The 17,386-nt window shown below is 43.0% G+C and overlaps 1 protein-coding gene across 1 annotated transcript; it reads left to right on the top strand.

The window, feature by feature from the left end:
• Window positions 1-7,429: 7,429 nt before the first annotated feature.
• On the top strand, window positions 7,430-15,315 carry LOC102076612 (zinc finger protein OZF). Its single transcript, XM_005453655.3, has 2 exons — window positions 7,430-7,817; window positions 12,170-15,315. Exons 1-2 carry the CDS (start codon window positions 7,697-7,699, stop codon window positions 13,435-13,437), a joined length of 1,389 nt encoding a protein of 462 aa, XP_005453712.1. The 5' UTR covers window positions 7,430-7,696; the 3' UTR covers window positions 13,438-15,315.
• The last annotated feature ends 2,071 nt before the right edge of the window (window positions 15,316-17,386 follow it).

Genomic DNA, 17,386 nt, shown 5'->3' with positions numbered 1-17,386 from the left:
ATTGTAGAGCTTATCCAAGCAGTTGAAAAGGCCCTCTATGATTTGAATGAGCTGGATAGAGCAAATGCCATAAAGAACCTATTAGTAGTAAAGTCTATTGAAAGCAAGCTGCCTGAGTCCCTAAAGAAAGACTGGCTTACCCATGCTGCTGATCCAAAGAACGCTGTGACTCATCAGAACCGGTTTGACAAGCTGCTCGCATACCTCCAATCTCAAGAGTCCATCTACGAGCAGTTAGACCAGCTGAGAGACATCGACCCTGCCAAGGAAAGAACAAAGTTCCCAATAAAGTACGCCCGTACCAAGTCAGTTAAATCCAGTACCGATCCAGCAGGCTGCATATCTGTGGGGACCTGAAGCACAAGAGAAAGCTCTACATCTGCAGACTGTTTAGAACCAACACAAAGTTACAGGAGAAAAAAGATGCAGTGCAGCAACTTGGAGCCTGCAAGAGGTGCCTCGAGATCCACGACGAACCCTGCAGAAAGACGACTTACCTGTGTGTAAATCCAGAGTGCAAAGACCAGCATCATTACCTTCTTTGTCCCTTGCCACGACCCTTATCACAGAGGTCCAAGTCTGGTCCGGTGAGAGCTGAGGGGAGGAGGTACACAGAGGTTCAGGAAGAGTTCATCTCTAAACTATCGCCAGAGCTAGCGCAGCAGTGTCCGGAAGCTTTCTGCAACATCTCATCACGAGCCTTCAACTCCATGGCAGCAGAGAGAGGTCTACTGGAGGAGACTGGTCTAAAAGAGTACCCTGTGATCCTGATGCTCCTTGACGTCATCGCCAATGATGGGCAGAGAATTGGGACACTAATTGATCTAGCATCTGACACAAACTACATAACCCATAAAGCTGCAAGTAAGCTCAACCTTCGCAGTGAAGACGTCATGCTTGTCATCCAAGGTGTCGGAGGTATGAAGGTGTCTGTGGCAACCAAGCGCTACCTTCTCAAGATCCGTGACAACACCTCAAGAGGAACTTTAAAGCCTCACCAGTTAGTCTGCTATGGTCTTGACAAGATTGCTGAAGTGAAAAGACATGTTCCACCTCAGAAGCTACAGGAGATCTTCCCTGACGTCCCTCTCCAAGACCTCATCAGACCCAGGGAGATCCAGCTTCTAATCAGCCATAAATAAGGCCAGCTGGTGCCCCAAAAGATCCGCTCCATCGGTGACCTGGTGCTCTGGGATGGTCCACTTGGCAAGACAATCGGGGGCACACATCCAGACCTCTTTGAGGAAGTCACTTTGATGGCCCACACCTCCAAGACTCACTTCGCAAGATCAATGAGAGCTGCTGCATTCAAGTACCAAGAGTTCACTAAAGACCTAGCTTCCTGTCAGCATCCTGATCACCCTGAGACTCTATCCACCACAGCTACCAGCAGCAGAGACTTTCTGCTGGAGATGACCACAGCAGTGAACCGCATTGGCATGCCAAGTACCCATGGGTAGAAGATCCAGCAACCTTGCCAAATAACAGGAAGGCAGTAGAAGCAACATTCATCAGAACCGAGATGAAGCTATCTAAAGAACCTGAGTGGAAGACCACCTATGCTGCACAAGTTCATGAGATGGTAAACCGCAGAGCTGCAGTGAAGCTGTCCAAAGAAGTCCTGCAGAGTTGGACTGGGCCAGTATGGTATATAAGCCACCTCATCGCGCCAAATCCACACTCGGTCTCTACCCCAGTGAGGTTGGTGTGGAACAGCAGCCAGAAATACAGAGGCTGGTGTCTACGCCGCCCTTGGTGACATCCGCAAGATGTACAACTCTGTCTGGCTGGAAGATCAAGAGGTCCACTTGCACAGATTCTTGTGGCGTGACACAGAAGATGCAGGCATAGAAGACTATGCCATAACAAGAGTCAACATTGGAGACAAACCTGCTGGTTGCGTAGCCCAAGTCGCCATGAGAGAAACTGCAAACCTACCTTCATTCAGTCACTTCAAAGAAGAGAAATGTGTGCTGGAAGAAGATGCTTATGTCGATGACATCCTGACATCATGCAATGACCTCGACCATTTGAGATGCCTAGCGGCCAACATCGAGCACATCCTGAGAGCTGGAGGATTCTACATGAAGCCTTGGATCTACTCCAGTCAAAGTGGGAGGGAGGAGTCAAAGAAAGAGTTGCCTCGATCAGAGCCAAAGACTATGATCCTGCCAAACCAGCTGACGGAAGATGACAACAAAGCCCTTGGCCTTGGCTACACCATCAATGATGACATGGTCAAGTTCAAGTTCACTGTCATGGTTGCAGTGAACTTTTCAAAGAAAAGGAGGAAAATGCGCCTTGGTCAAGACCTGCTCAGAGAAGAAGTCGGAGAGCAAACACCTGATCCACTCACCAGGCGAGAACTGCTAAGCCAAGTCTCCGGCCTATATGACCCACTCGGTCTTGTGACTCCTGTCAAACAGAAGGGTGCCATCCTGGTAAGGAGAGCTTTCCAAGAAGCAAAAGTGAAGTACTGCCTCGAAGACACATGGGACGTAGCCTTGTCTGAAGGTCTCTGAGAAGACGCCATAAAGCTTCTGGAAGAGTATGCTGACCTGAAGAAACTGCATTTCACTAGAGCCCTGACTCCACCAGATCCCTGTGCAGAGCCCAGTGCCATCACATTCTCTGATGGCAGTGAACACGCATATGGCGCAGTGATGTACCTTCGCTGGAGCTGCAGCCATAGTGTCATCGTGAGACTAGTAGAGTCTAAAGCCAAACTGACGCCTCTCAACCATAAAGGCGATCCTGTTAAAGCAGAGATGTGTGGCGCCGTCTTTGCTGCCCGTCTGAAGACCTACTTCCAGAGGCACTGCAGAATCCAGGTCAAAAAATGGTACCACTTCGGCGACAGCCAGACCGTCCTGGGTGCAATTCAGCGTGAGAGCTATGGTTTCCAGACCTTCTTCGCAAACCGCGTTGGTGAAATCCAGAGTAGCACTGATGTCCAAGCTTGGTGGTGGGTTCCCGGGTCAGCAAACATTGCAGACATTCTCACCAGAGGGGCCAGTCCAAATGCCCTAACCGAGGACTCCGAGTGGCAGTCGGGTCCAAAGTTTCTCCAACTTCCTGAAGATGAGTGGCTGAAGAAATCTGCCGGAGAAGTCGCTGCCCAAGCTCGAGAAAAGGTCACAAAGCTATAGAAAAAGGCTTTTGTTGCGATCCTTACCAGAATCCGCACCAAGGCAGCTCAGGACTCAGCACACGTAGAGTCGAGAAGACCACTGGCAGGAGTAGCAACCCAACAGCTAATCGACGAAAGGCGATTCAGCAACCTGAGAAGGCTGATTGGGACCGTGGCGTGGGTCTGGAGGGTTGCTGAAAAGTTCATGAGATCCAAGACCAGAGACCAAGAAAAGTGGGAGGTAGCACCATCTTCGGGTGTCCTCACAGTCAGTGAGAGACGAGATGCTTTTCGAGACCTCTGCCTAGCAGCACAAGAGGGCGTCAACTTCCCAAGCACCACAACAGACAGACTAGTCGTTTACAGAGACCAAACAAGTGGACTTCTAGTTTGTGGTAGCAGAATCCAGACCTTCAAAGAAGACCGCAAAGCCGTTCCCCTTCTACCATTCTAAGCCTGGTTATCCACCCTCCTTGCCAGGGAAGCACACAGCGAGGGACATGACGGAGTGGCAGGAACCTTACTGCTGATGAGAACGAAGGCTTGGGTTGTCAGAGGAAGAATTATTGCCCAAAAGGTCGTTGACCAGTGCATCGTCTGCAAGAAGGCAAAGGCAAGAACCTGTAAGCAAGTAATGGGAAACTTACCTGAAGAGAGGTCAAATCCTGCTGCACCATTCGAATTCACATCTGTCGACCTGTTTGGACCCTATCATGTGAGGGATGATATCAAGAGAAGAGTGACCATGAAAGTTTGGGGAGTTGTGTTTTGCTGTATGGCAAGCCGAGCCATTCATGTCGAACTAGCGAGCACCCTATCAACAGAGAGCTTCCTGCTTGCCTACCAGAGGTTCACATCTGTCCGAGGCCATCCCCAATAGCTGTGGCTACATTTCTCTGAGTGCACTGTGGGTCTATGGTTGTACTTATGGTTGCTGGTTCATGGTGTGGTTTAAAATAGGTTGTTTATGCTTAAATTTGTGTGACCTGTAAAGGTGGCCCAGTATACAGGTTTAATAATGATGTGGAATTACTTGTTGCAGTACTATTTTAGATCTAAATCTAATGGGTCTTACTGAACAGTTTAGGTGATAACCTCTGTTTTGTGGACATGCCCAACTGCACATCACTGACAGTATGAATATCTTCTCAGCTCGTTTTTCAAAGTGAGCTGAGCCAAATACCCCCCACCTTAGGCACAGGTGAGAACACATACATTTACAATTTAGGTTTAAAAATCATGTAAACAGTGTCCATCGGTGTAAAAAGTTAAATATATTGGAAATGACAGTCAGATATTTTATTCGTCATGTTTGGATTCATCAAATCAAAATGCATAAGAAATAAGACATTTTATCGCCACAGCAGAAAAAATCTGAAAAAATGTTTAGATAGTTTTGTAGATGATTCCATTAAAAATGCATCAGCAGAGCAAACAAACACTATACCCACACAGAGACTACAGATCTTCAGCATATTAGGTGTTCTTTAAGTCTTTCATAGTCTCTGGCAATATCCAGCTTTTCATATTTAAGCCAAAAACATTTGGACACAGGACCTGAGAGGAAAAAAAATTGTCCTGGTTCCAGCAGGCTGTTCTCCCTTGTTCCTCTTTTTCCGCCTCTCTCTGTCTTGCTCTCAGGTGGAGTGGGGGCAGTGCCTTGGCTCACTGTGCCACCCGTGGGTGGAGCTGCCCTACTTTCTGGTCCAGCCTGCACATCTGCTTCCCATTTTCTCATCACCCCTCTGGAATAAAAGCCCAGCTGAAACATTCACTCTTTGCCTCTCAGGTTTCCAAACCTTATTACTTGTTTGGTAAGTGGTTCCTAGTTTCCTAACCTTGTTCCCTTGTCTCCATTCCTAGTGCCTCTCAGTGTGTCCCTTGGCTGAATGCAGCTTACATGCAACTGAAGAAATCCCTTGCAGGACAAGAGCTGGCAGTTCCTCTGCAGTACTCACACTGGAATACTCACTTGTCCTCCCACACTCCACCCCTTCTGCCCTCCAGAACCGTCATCTGCCTTCCCCATCAGTACATCTAAACTGATATAAGTCAGCAGATACTGGTTTAAGGACCTCCTACTGCCTTGTCCAGTTCTCCTAGAGCAGGGGTCAGCAACCTTTTACACCCAAAGAGCCACTTGGACCCGGTTTCCACGCAAAAGAAAACACTGGGAGCCGCAAATACTTTTTGACATCTAAAATGAAGATAACACTGTATATATTGTTTTTTACCTTTGTGCTTTGTGTGAACAACTAAGGTGTGTTGCTTATGAAATCCATGAAGTGCTACAGAGAAAATTGCATTTTATTTACGTAATTAACACATTTTGAACTCTTAAAGAAATATAACAAAAGGAAAGACACCCAGCTGAACTAAAATGATCCATGTAGCAAACAAAAACTGTTGTCAGCCGCCACCCTTATATCGCCTTTGGGCTGTTGGAACCTTGACCTGACTCTTAAAAAATAATTGGAAAAAAGCACTATGCTGCTGAAAAATGAAAAATAGATATTTGCAAAATTCTGCCTAAATATGTATTTTACCTGGTGTGCGGCGGGGCGTGGTTTGCAGCGCTGCTGCAGGGGAGGCGGACGCACCTGAGCGGCACCCGCAATCACGCCTCGCCGCCTTTACGTCTGCGCTATCTGTGCTGTTGTGTTGTTGGTGGTGTATGTCGGGCTCTGAGCTGAAAAGCTACAGCCGGCTGTATGCGTACAGCAACCGTGTGTGAAAAGTGCTCAATAAAGAGATGCTCAAAAGCGTGTTCATGGAAACATAGTCGGGTCTGCCGTGATTTGTTTACAATGGGACTTCTGCTCCTGAACCTCTGCGCACAGAGTCCGCAAATCGGGGATATAGGAAGTCAGTTTACTCAAGGTGTTTGTCTTTAACATAGTTCACGGTGGAGAACAGCTGCTGACATAATGTGGATCCGAAGATCCGTAATTGGCCTATCTGGGGTTGAAAGTCTCGATAAATGCACGGCGTTTCGGGGTATACCGGCTTCTGCGAGTGTGACTCTTATTTTGAGCGATGAAAAAATAATAGAATATAATTTTATTTTTATATTTCAAAATCACAACAATCTTCCAATTTAGAACTACGAGTTAAAAAGAACTAACATAAATAAAATACACTTCAGCTAAATACTTCTAATTTATTTTCCCAAACCAGGCGGAGCCGCAGTATAAGGACTAAAGAGCCGCATGCGGCTCCGGAGCCGCGGGTTGCCGACCCCTGTCCTAGAGTAACTGTCTGTCTCCTGGAGTCTCCTCCACGCTGGGAGACACAGCAGACCTTCTAGCACTGGTACATATTCATGTGCCATCCTGGAGGAGTTGTACTACCTGTGCAACCTCTGTAGGGTCCAAATATCATGCTACCAGTAGTGACACTGATCCTAACCAAATGTAAAACTATTGAAAAAAATAGTCAGAAAAAATGAGAGTGGCCTCCACCTGTAACACCATAACTGTTTTGGGAGTTGTCTCATCGTTGCCCCTCTGGTGTACCTGAGGTTAATTTCATTAACACCAAAGCAGCTGAAACTAATTAACAACCCGCTCTGTTACTTATTAAATGACCAGATCAATATCCCAGATGTTTAACTGACTCAATTCTATACTCCGATTAATAAGTGCTCTTTTAAGTTTTTAGGACAGTATATTATGTATCTGTCTGTGTTGTATACAGTATTTGTATCTCTTGAAAATGCGACACTGACCTCAATGTGACTGTCTGTTTAAATAAAGGATTTAAAATAAACAAAAAACAAGAAATATCATGATGTTCATTTCAAATTAATTACTCCTAAGAAACCAAATAATCAACTTTCCAAGGAAAGTTCAAACCCACAACTGGATTTATGTAAGATTCAATATGAACCCTAACCCTTTCATTTAAGATAGAATTCTGTTGTACTGCAATTAACATACAGAAATTAAAAGTGCAAAAGATATATATATATATATATATATATATATATATAATAAATGTTAAATGCCAGAAGTGAATGCAGAAGACATTTTTAAACAGACTTTTTTCCTGCGGAAATACTTTTGACCTATGGTTCTATTTATTTTTTTAGAAGCCATAAAATTGTTTTTAGAGTTAGAAAATTTCAAATTTGTGGATGCAAAACTTTAAAGGAAATATCACGAGGTTGGTTACAAAGTACTCCTGTCAGGTACAATGAAATTAATGAATTCATTTTCTCAGTGAAGTCCCACGCTGTGACAGGATTCATAAATCTGCAGGTTTCCCCACAGCTGTGATTTTTTTTTTTTTTTAACTCTCGTGGTCGCTGCGGTGACCTGGGATAAAGGTGCCCGAGCGGATGCCTGCTCAGAAAACACAGGAGACACGTCAACAAATCTTCCCCAAAAAAATGACTCAAGGAGAGTGGACGCCCTGTTGGAGTCCGTGTCTGTGACACATTCATGCATCAGGTCCGGACAGACATGCAAACATCGCGTCTGTGTTCGGAAGTCGATTCCGCGCAGGCCTGGTTCGTCTGAAAGGAGCCCACGGTTTGTTTTAAAGAAGAGGATAGCCGCTGACAGCATGGACGAAGTGGATTATCTGCAGCAGTACGCCGCTGACAGCCTGCCGTTTGAAGAAAAACCAGAGATCAAACCGCTCGGACTCCATCAGCTGCAGGATGCTGATATTCACCGAGCCGATGGTGAGAATAATCTCAGATTTTATTTGGAGAAAACCGCTAACTAGCTGCTAGCTCGCCGTAGGGCTGGATAAATTTGGTTTTAATCTAAGATGTTTGAGATGAAGACATAATCAGGTCCTTAACGGGTCTTTAAAATGATTTGAAAACAGCCTGAAATGGATAGCGACCGATATTACACCGTGTCGTTTATTTATTGAACAAAAAACTGAACCCAAATGAAGAAACAGTATGTGGACAACTAAATGCACCCCATGATTCAGCCGCTGCAAAACCTCCTTTAGCAGAAATAACTTGAAGTCGTTGTTGTGTGACTTTGGAGGAATTTTTGGCCCACTCTCCTTCAGAGCATTGCTTCAGCTCATTGAGGTTTGCGGCATTCATGTATGCACAGCTCTCTCTTAAGGTCCCCCCACAGCATTTCAGTTAGTCTGAAGTCTGGACTTTGATTGGGCCATTGCAACATGTCCATTCTTCCCTTTTTCAGCCTTTCTGTTGCAGATTTTCTGCTGTGCTTGGCATCGTTGTCCTGTTGCATGACCCAGTTTACACCAAGCTTTAGCTGTCAGACAGATGGCCTCACATTTGACTCCTGGCTGCAACCTACGAAGCAGTAAGGATGTGCCCAGTTTTTCATGCATTGCTTCTGTGCATGCATAAAGAGTGTTTATTACCAAGAACATTAAATTAGTCAAAGTAATTATAGTTGGTTCTCACAACAAGAGAAAGTGATAACAGTGTCAAACCTGAATATAATACATTTACATGTGTAACAGGTTCAATATATCACTCCTGTGATGTGCAGCTGTTGCATGAGAAATAACAGTTTTTTGTCATTGTTGCTCTGTTGACTTATTTGCAGTGCCGGGGTGGCCTATACACAGGTATATGATGTCGATATATCATTACAGGGACCCCAAATATCAATATTTTATGAAATTAATTAAAATACGTGTTAAACATACATTAAATTGGCTCAACTGAAAAACCATCCAACACTGGACATTTAACTTGACAGATCTACCTCGTACTTCAGAGTAAGCTAATCGTTCAGTCACATGAGTAAAAATTGGACAGCAACCTCCTTACATCACTAAAAATAGTGATTGTTTATTGTATTTTTCACATTCTGCACATTCTGGTTGCTCAGAGCTTGAGGTTGTTGCACTCATGACCACTTTTGGTTCCAAGGTCACGGGTGTCTGATAGGAGGCAACCTTTCTGCAAACAGTTGCAGTCTGACTTGGACTTGAGTACATACGCCTCAGTAGAGAGTAACAGACATGTGATTCTTGACAATTTATTACATGCAATTGCGTATAATTGCCAACCTGACTCCATTCAGCTGCAGACTAATTAATAATTGAAGCGAGATAAACTCTATCTTATTAGATAAAACGGATATTGACGAACTTTGAATTTGCAGTTAAAAAAGGCGATGAATTGAAATGCGTTATTGCAGTACTCGGCAAATCGCAAAATAAAAAAAATTCAAATATTGTTTTATTGTCAGAATACTGTATTGTGGAGTGTCTGCTGATGATTGCCACGTCTACTTATTTCTGTTAAAATTTTGATATTCTTTCTATATACCTACCACGTGTTCCTCTGGCATCTCTGACTGGCATGAATCATAAAGAAATCCAGGTTATGCAGAACTTGTTTTATAATACACCTGACTGTATTCACAGCTTAAACATATCAGGGCATAATAAAAACCCATGTGCTCCTTAGCAGGTGCTCAGACTACGTCTGACATGAACAGCAACACGTGACGTAGTCCACAGTTTCAGAAACTTAGCCTACTATGTGGAAAAACGGCCTCCACAGCAGTTACGAAGTAGCACCCAGGAGTCAAATGCGAGGTCACCTGTCTAACAGCTGAAGTTTGGCCTAAACTGGGTTATATAACAGGACAGTGATTCCAATCACAGCAGCAAATCTGCAACAGACTGGCTGGAAAATGGGGCAGAAAGGTGTTGCAATGGCCAAGTTGAAGTCCAGGCTTCAGCTTGATTGAAATGATGTAGTGGGACCTTAAGAGAGCTGTGCATAAGCGAATTCCTGCAAACCTCAATGATCTGAAGCAACACCATAAAGAGGAGTGGGCGAGAATTCCTCCACAACAGTGTGAGCCTGATAAAGTTATACAGAACATGATTACTTAAAGTTGGCGCTGCCATACATGCTTCTATGAACACAGGCTTTTATCGGGTTGTTAAACCAACACAGGGTTTGCCAAACCAGCCATGAACATGTTCACATAATGGAGCCTTTGTGTGCCGTGCATGACAAAACGCAAACACAGACACGTCTGCAGCAGAGCAGCGCATTTCACAAAGGAAGAGAAAACTTACATTAGAAGATGGAAGAAGACGTTGAACACGTAATACACCTCACACACACTGTGTATAGCATTAAAAAGCACTGTTCATAGTGAGTACACGTTAGTGTGCTGTGGGTAGTTTGTAAGATTTTGAAAGTTATATAAATTCAGTCTGTTTAACACCTTCATTCTGAAGGAATGTGTCAAATACTAAATTCAGCCTTCTTGCTTCCATAGGAGGCCATAAGTCAAATATGAGACCATTTGTGTGATGGCTTAAAGCTCGGCTGAAACTGGGTCATGTGGTAGGACAATGATCCCAAGCACAAAAGAAAATCTGCAGTGGAATGGCTGTTGCAATGGTTCAGTCAAAGTCCGTGTGTATGTCTGCAGCAAAGCAGAGTATTTCACAAACGAAGGGCAAAATGTAATATTAGGAAAAAGTAGGAAGAGGTTAGATGCAACACAGATCTGCTGCCACAGCAGCCGTGTGTAAGTGTGAGGGGAAAAGCACAGTTATTAATCTGTGCATGCTTTGCGTGGTCACCAATTCTGGAAAAAATGTAGTATAAATTCAACAGCTGAAAGGAAAGCCGGCAAAAACGCCGACCGCTGTGTTCAAACTGTGATTTCTTGAAGTGTTCCTGAGGTCATGCACCGACTTCCATGACAAAATCTGCTTTTAATTCAGTGGAACCTGAAGGCATGAAGATTACGACCACCCAATATAAACTTTCAGCCTCTCCGGTGTGCACAGAGCTTTCTCCAGATTCTCTTAATATTTTGATGATATTATATACTGTAGCTGACGAGATGTTCAAATTCTCCAGTTTTACATTCTTCTGAAAAAGTTCCACACTTTGTGGCTTAGTAAAGCTGTGATTAATACATTTTGACTAGCTGTGTGGAGCAAACTGGAGCTTCTCATTGCTTAAACCACCACGTCAGAAGATGTAGTTGTACCTTTGTGGAACAGATGTTACTCAGCTTCAGATTGGCCTGAATTAAGCAGAGAAAAACGACCAAAGAGATGAATGAAATTACTGAAAGTGGCACAGGATCTCTGTGATGCATTTCTTTTAAAACCTGGAAGGATAGTCGTGAATTCTTCTTCAAAAAATCTTGAATGATCGTGACAGGAGAGGACTTTGAAGCGTTTGAAGTCAGATTGTAAAAACTCAACAGTAGAACTCTCGGCTGTGTTTTAATAGTTAAAGAGCATTTCCACATGCACAATGGAAAAAGTATTCAAGGGATGGGGACTAGCTGCTGAGCTTTAAGAAAACCACTAGAAAGGGCTTCACTTTGGTAGGGAGCATACTGATTGAAAAAGGTCATGTGGTCCAAGTCGAGATTTACCTGATCCTGAGTAATGGGCACGTCAGTTTGTGAAGAGAGGCTGATCAGTTGATGCACCTGTCATCGGTCCTTCTACTATATGCAACCAGTGGGGCAGATGTTAAACCAAATGGTTTTTGATGTGAGATAAACGTTGATCAAAACAAAATGTATATATTGAAAGAAAGATTAATAAACCCATAATGTAATGTTTCTAATCAGTAAAACAGTATTAAATGATCCTCACCCATAGAAATGTGTATACTTGTAAATGTGATGTGTATTTTTAGTTGAATAACTGGTGAATGCTAAATCTTGATATACTCTGTTAACATCATACTTCGCTGTCAGTATAATTTGACCAGTTTGTCTGGCTCAGACTCTGGGCACCACTAGCTCACTTGGAACAGTTTATGGATGCAGTCTGAATACATAAACTGTCAGCTTATCGTGAGCTCGATGTTCATGCCCAGCATGAGCTGGGCGTAGTGGCTGGTTATTGGACCCGTACAGTGTGTGTAGAGGAATTGCAGGATCTGGCTGCGCAGAGAGACTGATTAAAACTCATAGTGAATACGTGGTGTGAGTTAAAACACACTCCAAGGACTTCAAACTTAAACTGCTGAGGATGAGTGTCAATGTATTTCAAATCAGTTATCGATGTAAACGTGGGTTTCATTGTTGTCTGCAGATATTCAGCAGCTTGTGGTGATCAAAGAAGAGGCTCCTTGGGACCAGCATTACTCGGACCACCTCCACATAAAGACGGAGCAGGAGGAACTCTGGGCCAGTCAGGAGGGAGAGCATCTTAATGGGTTCGAGGAGACTGAAATCACCGGGTTTCCATTCAATATTCTAGTGAAGAGTGAAGATGATGAAGAGAAACCTCATTTTTCACAGCTTCATAAAAGCCAAACTAAAGACTGCATGGCGGCTGAGCCTCCAAGCAGCAGCTTGACTAAATGGATTAAGATAGAAACTTACGGAGAGGACGGTAGAGCACTAGAACTAGCCAGGAAACCTGATCCCAGTACTCATTTACAAACAAATATTGTTAAAGGGGCTTCTGACTCTTCAGAGACGGAGGTCAGTGATGAGGATTGGCAGGGCCCGTTGTCAGATTCTGGACCTGAAACTGAAGACAGTGAAAATGGAAAGCTCGTGTCGGGCGTTCCTAGTGAGGCGGGACATAACACTCCGAAAAAAAACTTTAGCTGCTCTGCGTGCGGTAAACATTTTGTCTACAAGCAGTCTCTTAAGAGACACATCAGACGTAATTCAGAAAATGGTTCTTCCGGCTGTTTGGATAACATGAAATGTTTTAAACGGAAGCAAAGCATAGACTCGCACATCAAAATTTACACGGGAGAGAAACCGTTTGGCTGTGGGTTCTGTGGCAAAAGAGTTAAGTACCTGTACAATCTTAAATCACACATGAGGGTCCACACGGGAGAAAAGTTATTTGGCTGTGACATTTGTGGAAAAAGGTTTACACATCACCAGAATCTGAAGACGCATGTGACAATCCATTCAGGGGAGAAACCGTTTGTGTGTGATATTTGTGGCAAAAGAGCGAGGCATCAGAACAATCTAAAGATACACATGATAGCCCACACAGGAGAAAAACCGTTTGGGTGCGATGACTGCGGTAAAAGATTTAAACGGAAGACTCATCTGACGACGCACATGACCGTCCACACGGCAGAAAAGCCATTCGGCTGCGACGTGTGCGGCAAAAGATTTAACCGCAAATCCCACCTTAGGACGCACATGATAGTTCACACTGGGGAGAAACCGTACGGTTGCGATGTTTGCGGCAAGAAATTTAACCGAAAAACGCACCTGGAGTCGCACATCACGGTTCACACAGGAGAGAAACCATTTGGTTGCGCTATTTGTGATCAAGGATTTACCCAGCAGGGAAGTTTAAATCGACACATGAGATTTCACTTGGGGTAGAAACGCGGTCACATCCACAGAGTTTGGTTTGAGAGGGTCAAAGTGTCGCTGAAGCCCACAGCAGAGGCTCTGACTTGCAAGAAATATTGCTCTCTTCATCTGTGTCTACAGTTTGGAGACTATCTTTTTGTTTTTGTGATTAATCTTTGTTGGGATTCTTGACATTTTATGTTACAAGTTAAGAATTGGAGCAGCACGGTGGCACAGCAGTTACCACAGTGCTGCCCCACAGAAAGAAGCTCCTGGATTTGAACCCACTGCCCTGCTGGGGCACCCTGTGTGGATGCCCTTGGTCTTCCTCAGGGTACCCCAGCTTCGTGCCACAGTTAGAAGACATGCTTGTTAGATAAATGGGTAACTCTAAATTTGCCTTAACTGTGAATGAGTGTGTATGGTTGTCTGGACAGGCCCTGTACCCCTCTGTGAGAGCTGTTAGGGCTCCAGCCCCACTCCAACCCTGAACTGGATTGGCAAGAGCAGTTAAAGTGATCGGCTGTAATGACATCATTTATGGATTCAGTCATCTCCTGCATTTGATGAGGCTCTCATCTCTTTAACGTCCTGCAGTGCTTTTTTTGTTTGTTTGTTTGTTTGTTTGTTTGTTTGTTTTGTTGGTGTCCCAAAACTATTTAGTGGCCATTCTTGGCTCCTGCTTCATGAAACACGTCTTTAAGTAAAACTTTAAAAAAACTTGTGGCTCACAGTGTCCAGGAGCCGCACTCTCTCTTGAGCTGATGTAAGACTTCAGTGTGGAGCATATTAATGAGTAATGTGTTGTTGTGGATGGATTGTCTCTTCCTGCCATATGATGGCATTTGTCTCTGCCTGTCAGGGACGTTCAGCACGAACTGTTACTGTGAACAGCCAAACAAACGTCAGCGCTGGGAGAATTTGGATTATTGTTAACTCTGAGGTGCGTCTGATTTTGTTTGCTTTTTCTGAGCATTTGGAGCGAGAAATGACGACTGAAGTCAAACTCATCGAGCGGATGGTTTAATCCTTACAAGGTGCAGCGCTCCACCAGCTGGGAAGCTTAAGGCGGTCAACAAAGTTTGACCACAAAATTAATTCTGTTTTGTACGTTTGTCTCCAGCTGTCACAGCTGCACTGATTCAGCACTCTTATCTCCTAATCCAGCCGTTATTTTTCATTTATTCATCATTATTTATAATTATTAATCAGTTTTTTAAATTTTCATTAACCTAATGATCATTGGAGAAAAATGTTTCCCTCTGTGCCATTTTGTTTGAGATAATTGACTGAAACATTGTGTGTGTTATGAATTTGAGGAGAACACACTGCAGTGCTTTGAGTCATGGATCTATAATCTTTAAAATTTCAAAAATAATTTTCTAAATGACGATCAGAACTAAATGTAGCATTTTGGCCGAAGATGATGAATTGAAAAATATTAGTTTAATGTTTGTATTTATTGTTTTCCTTAATTGAATTTAGGAGGAAGTTACCTAAGTATTTAAAATTATTTTTAGGGGAAAATTTACACTTAAAAAAAAAAAAAAAAAAAAAGGAAAAAAAGATAATGAAGGATTTTTTTAAAAAAAATTAATTTTGAGTTTGAACCAACATGTAGCGTCATTAGTAGCCTTGCACTTTAAGTTTTTTCCACATTGATTTCAGCCTCGAGCTTCGAGTTTTGACTTGATCACCACATTGGTTTGTCCAGCAGATGGCAACAGTGTGACAAAAAAAAGAGATGCAAGGCTGGCACTCGGTTTGCTGTTGTATATTTGTATTGTTCATGCATCTTTAGTTATTAATCAAGTCAAGACAATATCTTGTTTATTATAAATTTGAAAGAATGACAGTAGAAGTGTTACATTAAAGTGTGTAAATCAAAATAAACCTTTTTCCCGCCAAGTCCAGTGTTGGTTTCATTTTCTGGATTCTTTAACTTGTTGAGAAAACCGTGAGATGAAGCTAAGCTCCTGTTGTGCAAGGTATTTGATAAGAAATGCAGCAGTGTGCATTTACAGCGTGTTTAAAAACAGATTCTAATGTTTGCACACAAAATTATTCATAACTGGTTATTTATCTTTGCCTTTCAAGATTTTTTTTTTTTCTCAGTCAAAACCCGTTAGTTTCTTAGACACTGATTTGGTAACGAGCATCCTCGCACTCCTTCAGTTCTGAGGCAGCATCTGTTCTGTCCTCCTGCTCTCCCGCACACTCTGTCCCAACATGACGTGACTTCTACTTTTTGGATGTGTCCTCCATCTTCAGAGTTCTCAGATGTGGAGACGAGTTTTTGTGTTGGGAGAGCAGCTAAAGCCATATCTTCCAGATTTATTTATTTTTAACTGTGCTGTTATTCCAACAGGGCAGTGTGCTCTCTTCACTACAAAACAGCCACATCAGGCTCTGCATCATGTCATCCTGTTATGAGCGCTTTCAAAACGTTTAACAAGGTGTAAAACTGGACAGGAACACAGAGCAGGCCTCTGCATTTCTACCAGCTGCACAGTCGGTGTGTGAGTCTGTTTTTTCATTGACCTGCATGCTCCACTTCAGAAGCCAAAAAAGGTTTTAGGAATCATTAACCACAAAGGAAAGTATCAGAGTAAAATTTTAGTGAAATAAAGGGCAGCAGGAAGCACATGTGTGGGTGCTTTCCCTCCAAAAATGATTAAAAATTAGTTTCAGTCCAGATTTTTTTTTTCCTTCCTTTGGTTGACCCACCCACTGTGGATCTGTGCCCTGTTTAAAACCGCTGAGCCAAGCAGACCCAGTGAGAGGAGTGCTTCTCTCAGACATGAAGAATTACTGACTGCTGGCCCTCAGTGGTGATAACTGGCCAGTGCACCGACATAAGTCTTCATGTAGCTGATGCATCCTTCAGCGTTTGTGTCTGCAGGCCTGATCACGGGGAAATCGCTGAACCAGTCTCTGAAAACAAAACTATATAATTTCCACATTTTAAAAGTTACAAAGGCCTTCATCATGTGACCTCTCTTTGCGCTGAGGTGTCGGACTGACTCATGTACTCCAGACACCTTTTCTGATCCTGCACAGGACGATCAGAAAAGGTGACATCAGACAGTGAAATCGTCTTCATGACTCGCATATTAGCAGCTCCTCATTTATTACACAAGCCACTGTTGATGCATGGCTGCCAAATGGACACACACAGATCATCACCCTGTCTCCTCACCTCCTGTGTTATTGATGTCGTGCTCTGTGAGTGAAGCATCAACAGCCACTTTCTTCATCTGAGGCTGAAAATCCTCTAACGCTCAGTGATTAACACGTTTTCCTTTTTGTTTATTCTGTGCAGAAACCAAAGTGCAAAGAGGACGCGTCACAGTTTCAGAGAGGGATTATAAAAGCAGATGGTTCCTGTATTTCTCTGCAGTGCAATGTTACAATATTACTTTAATTTTCTTTCAGCATTTCCATTCAATCATTTCTTTATTTTGCCTTCTTTCTATTTCTCCAGTCTGGTTTCCTTCCATTGAAATCTTCCTTTTTAACTTAAGTCCTTTATTGTTTTTCTTCAATTTTCATGTCAGAAGGGAAATGTGGTTTTATAAGCTGCCACTTACAAGTCAACTTTCAATAAAAGATTTTACACAAATATCAACTTTATAAAAAGCCGTTGCGTTCCAAGCTGCGTGCACTCTGTAATCATCTCAGACTTGAAACAGTCTAACAAGCTGATGCTCTGAGTAATGCGATTATATTATAAAGATTAAGATGTATTTAATAAGATTAATTAAATAGAAGGAATAAATACAGTGAACCAACCTCTGAAGCTCAGTAATGAAAACATTATATCTTATATTAGTGTGTGAAAACAACTCTTCATAGCTTCACAGGGAGTTTTAAAAACTGAGCTTTCCTGGAAATGACTTCTGGCTGCAGCAGTATTTATCTTCACAAGAAAGGAAATAAGCTCATCTTCCAGAATGTCGCACTATTACTTACAAATTCT

This window comes from Oreochromis niloticus, linkage group LG8, assembly GCF_001858045.2.
Source record: "Oreochromis niloticus isolate F11D_XX linkage group LG8, O_niloticus_UMD_NMBU, whole genome shotgun sequence".
Classification (NCBI taxonomy): domain Eukaryota; kingdom Metazoa; phylum Chordata; class Actinopteri; order Cichliformes; family Cichlidae; genus Oreochromis; species Oreochromis niloticus.
Note: the sequence above shows the minus strand (reverse complement) of the source record. Positions and strands in the feature narration are given on the sequence as shown.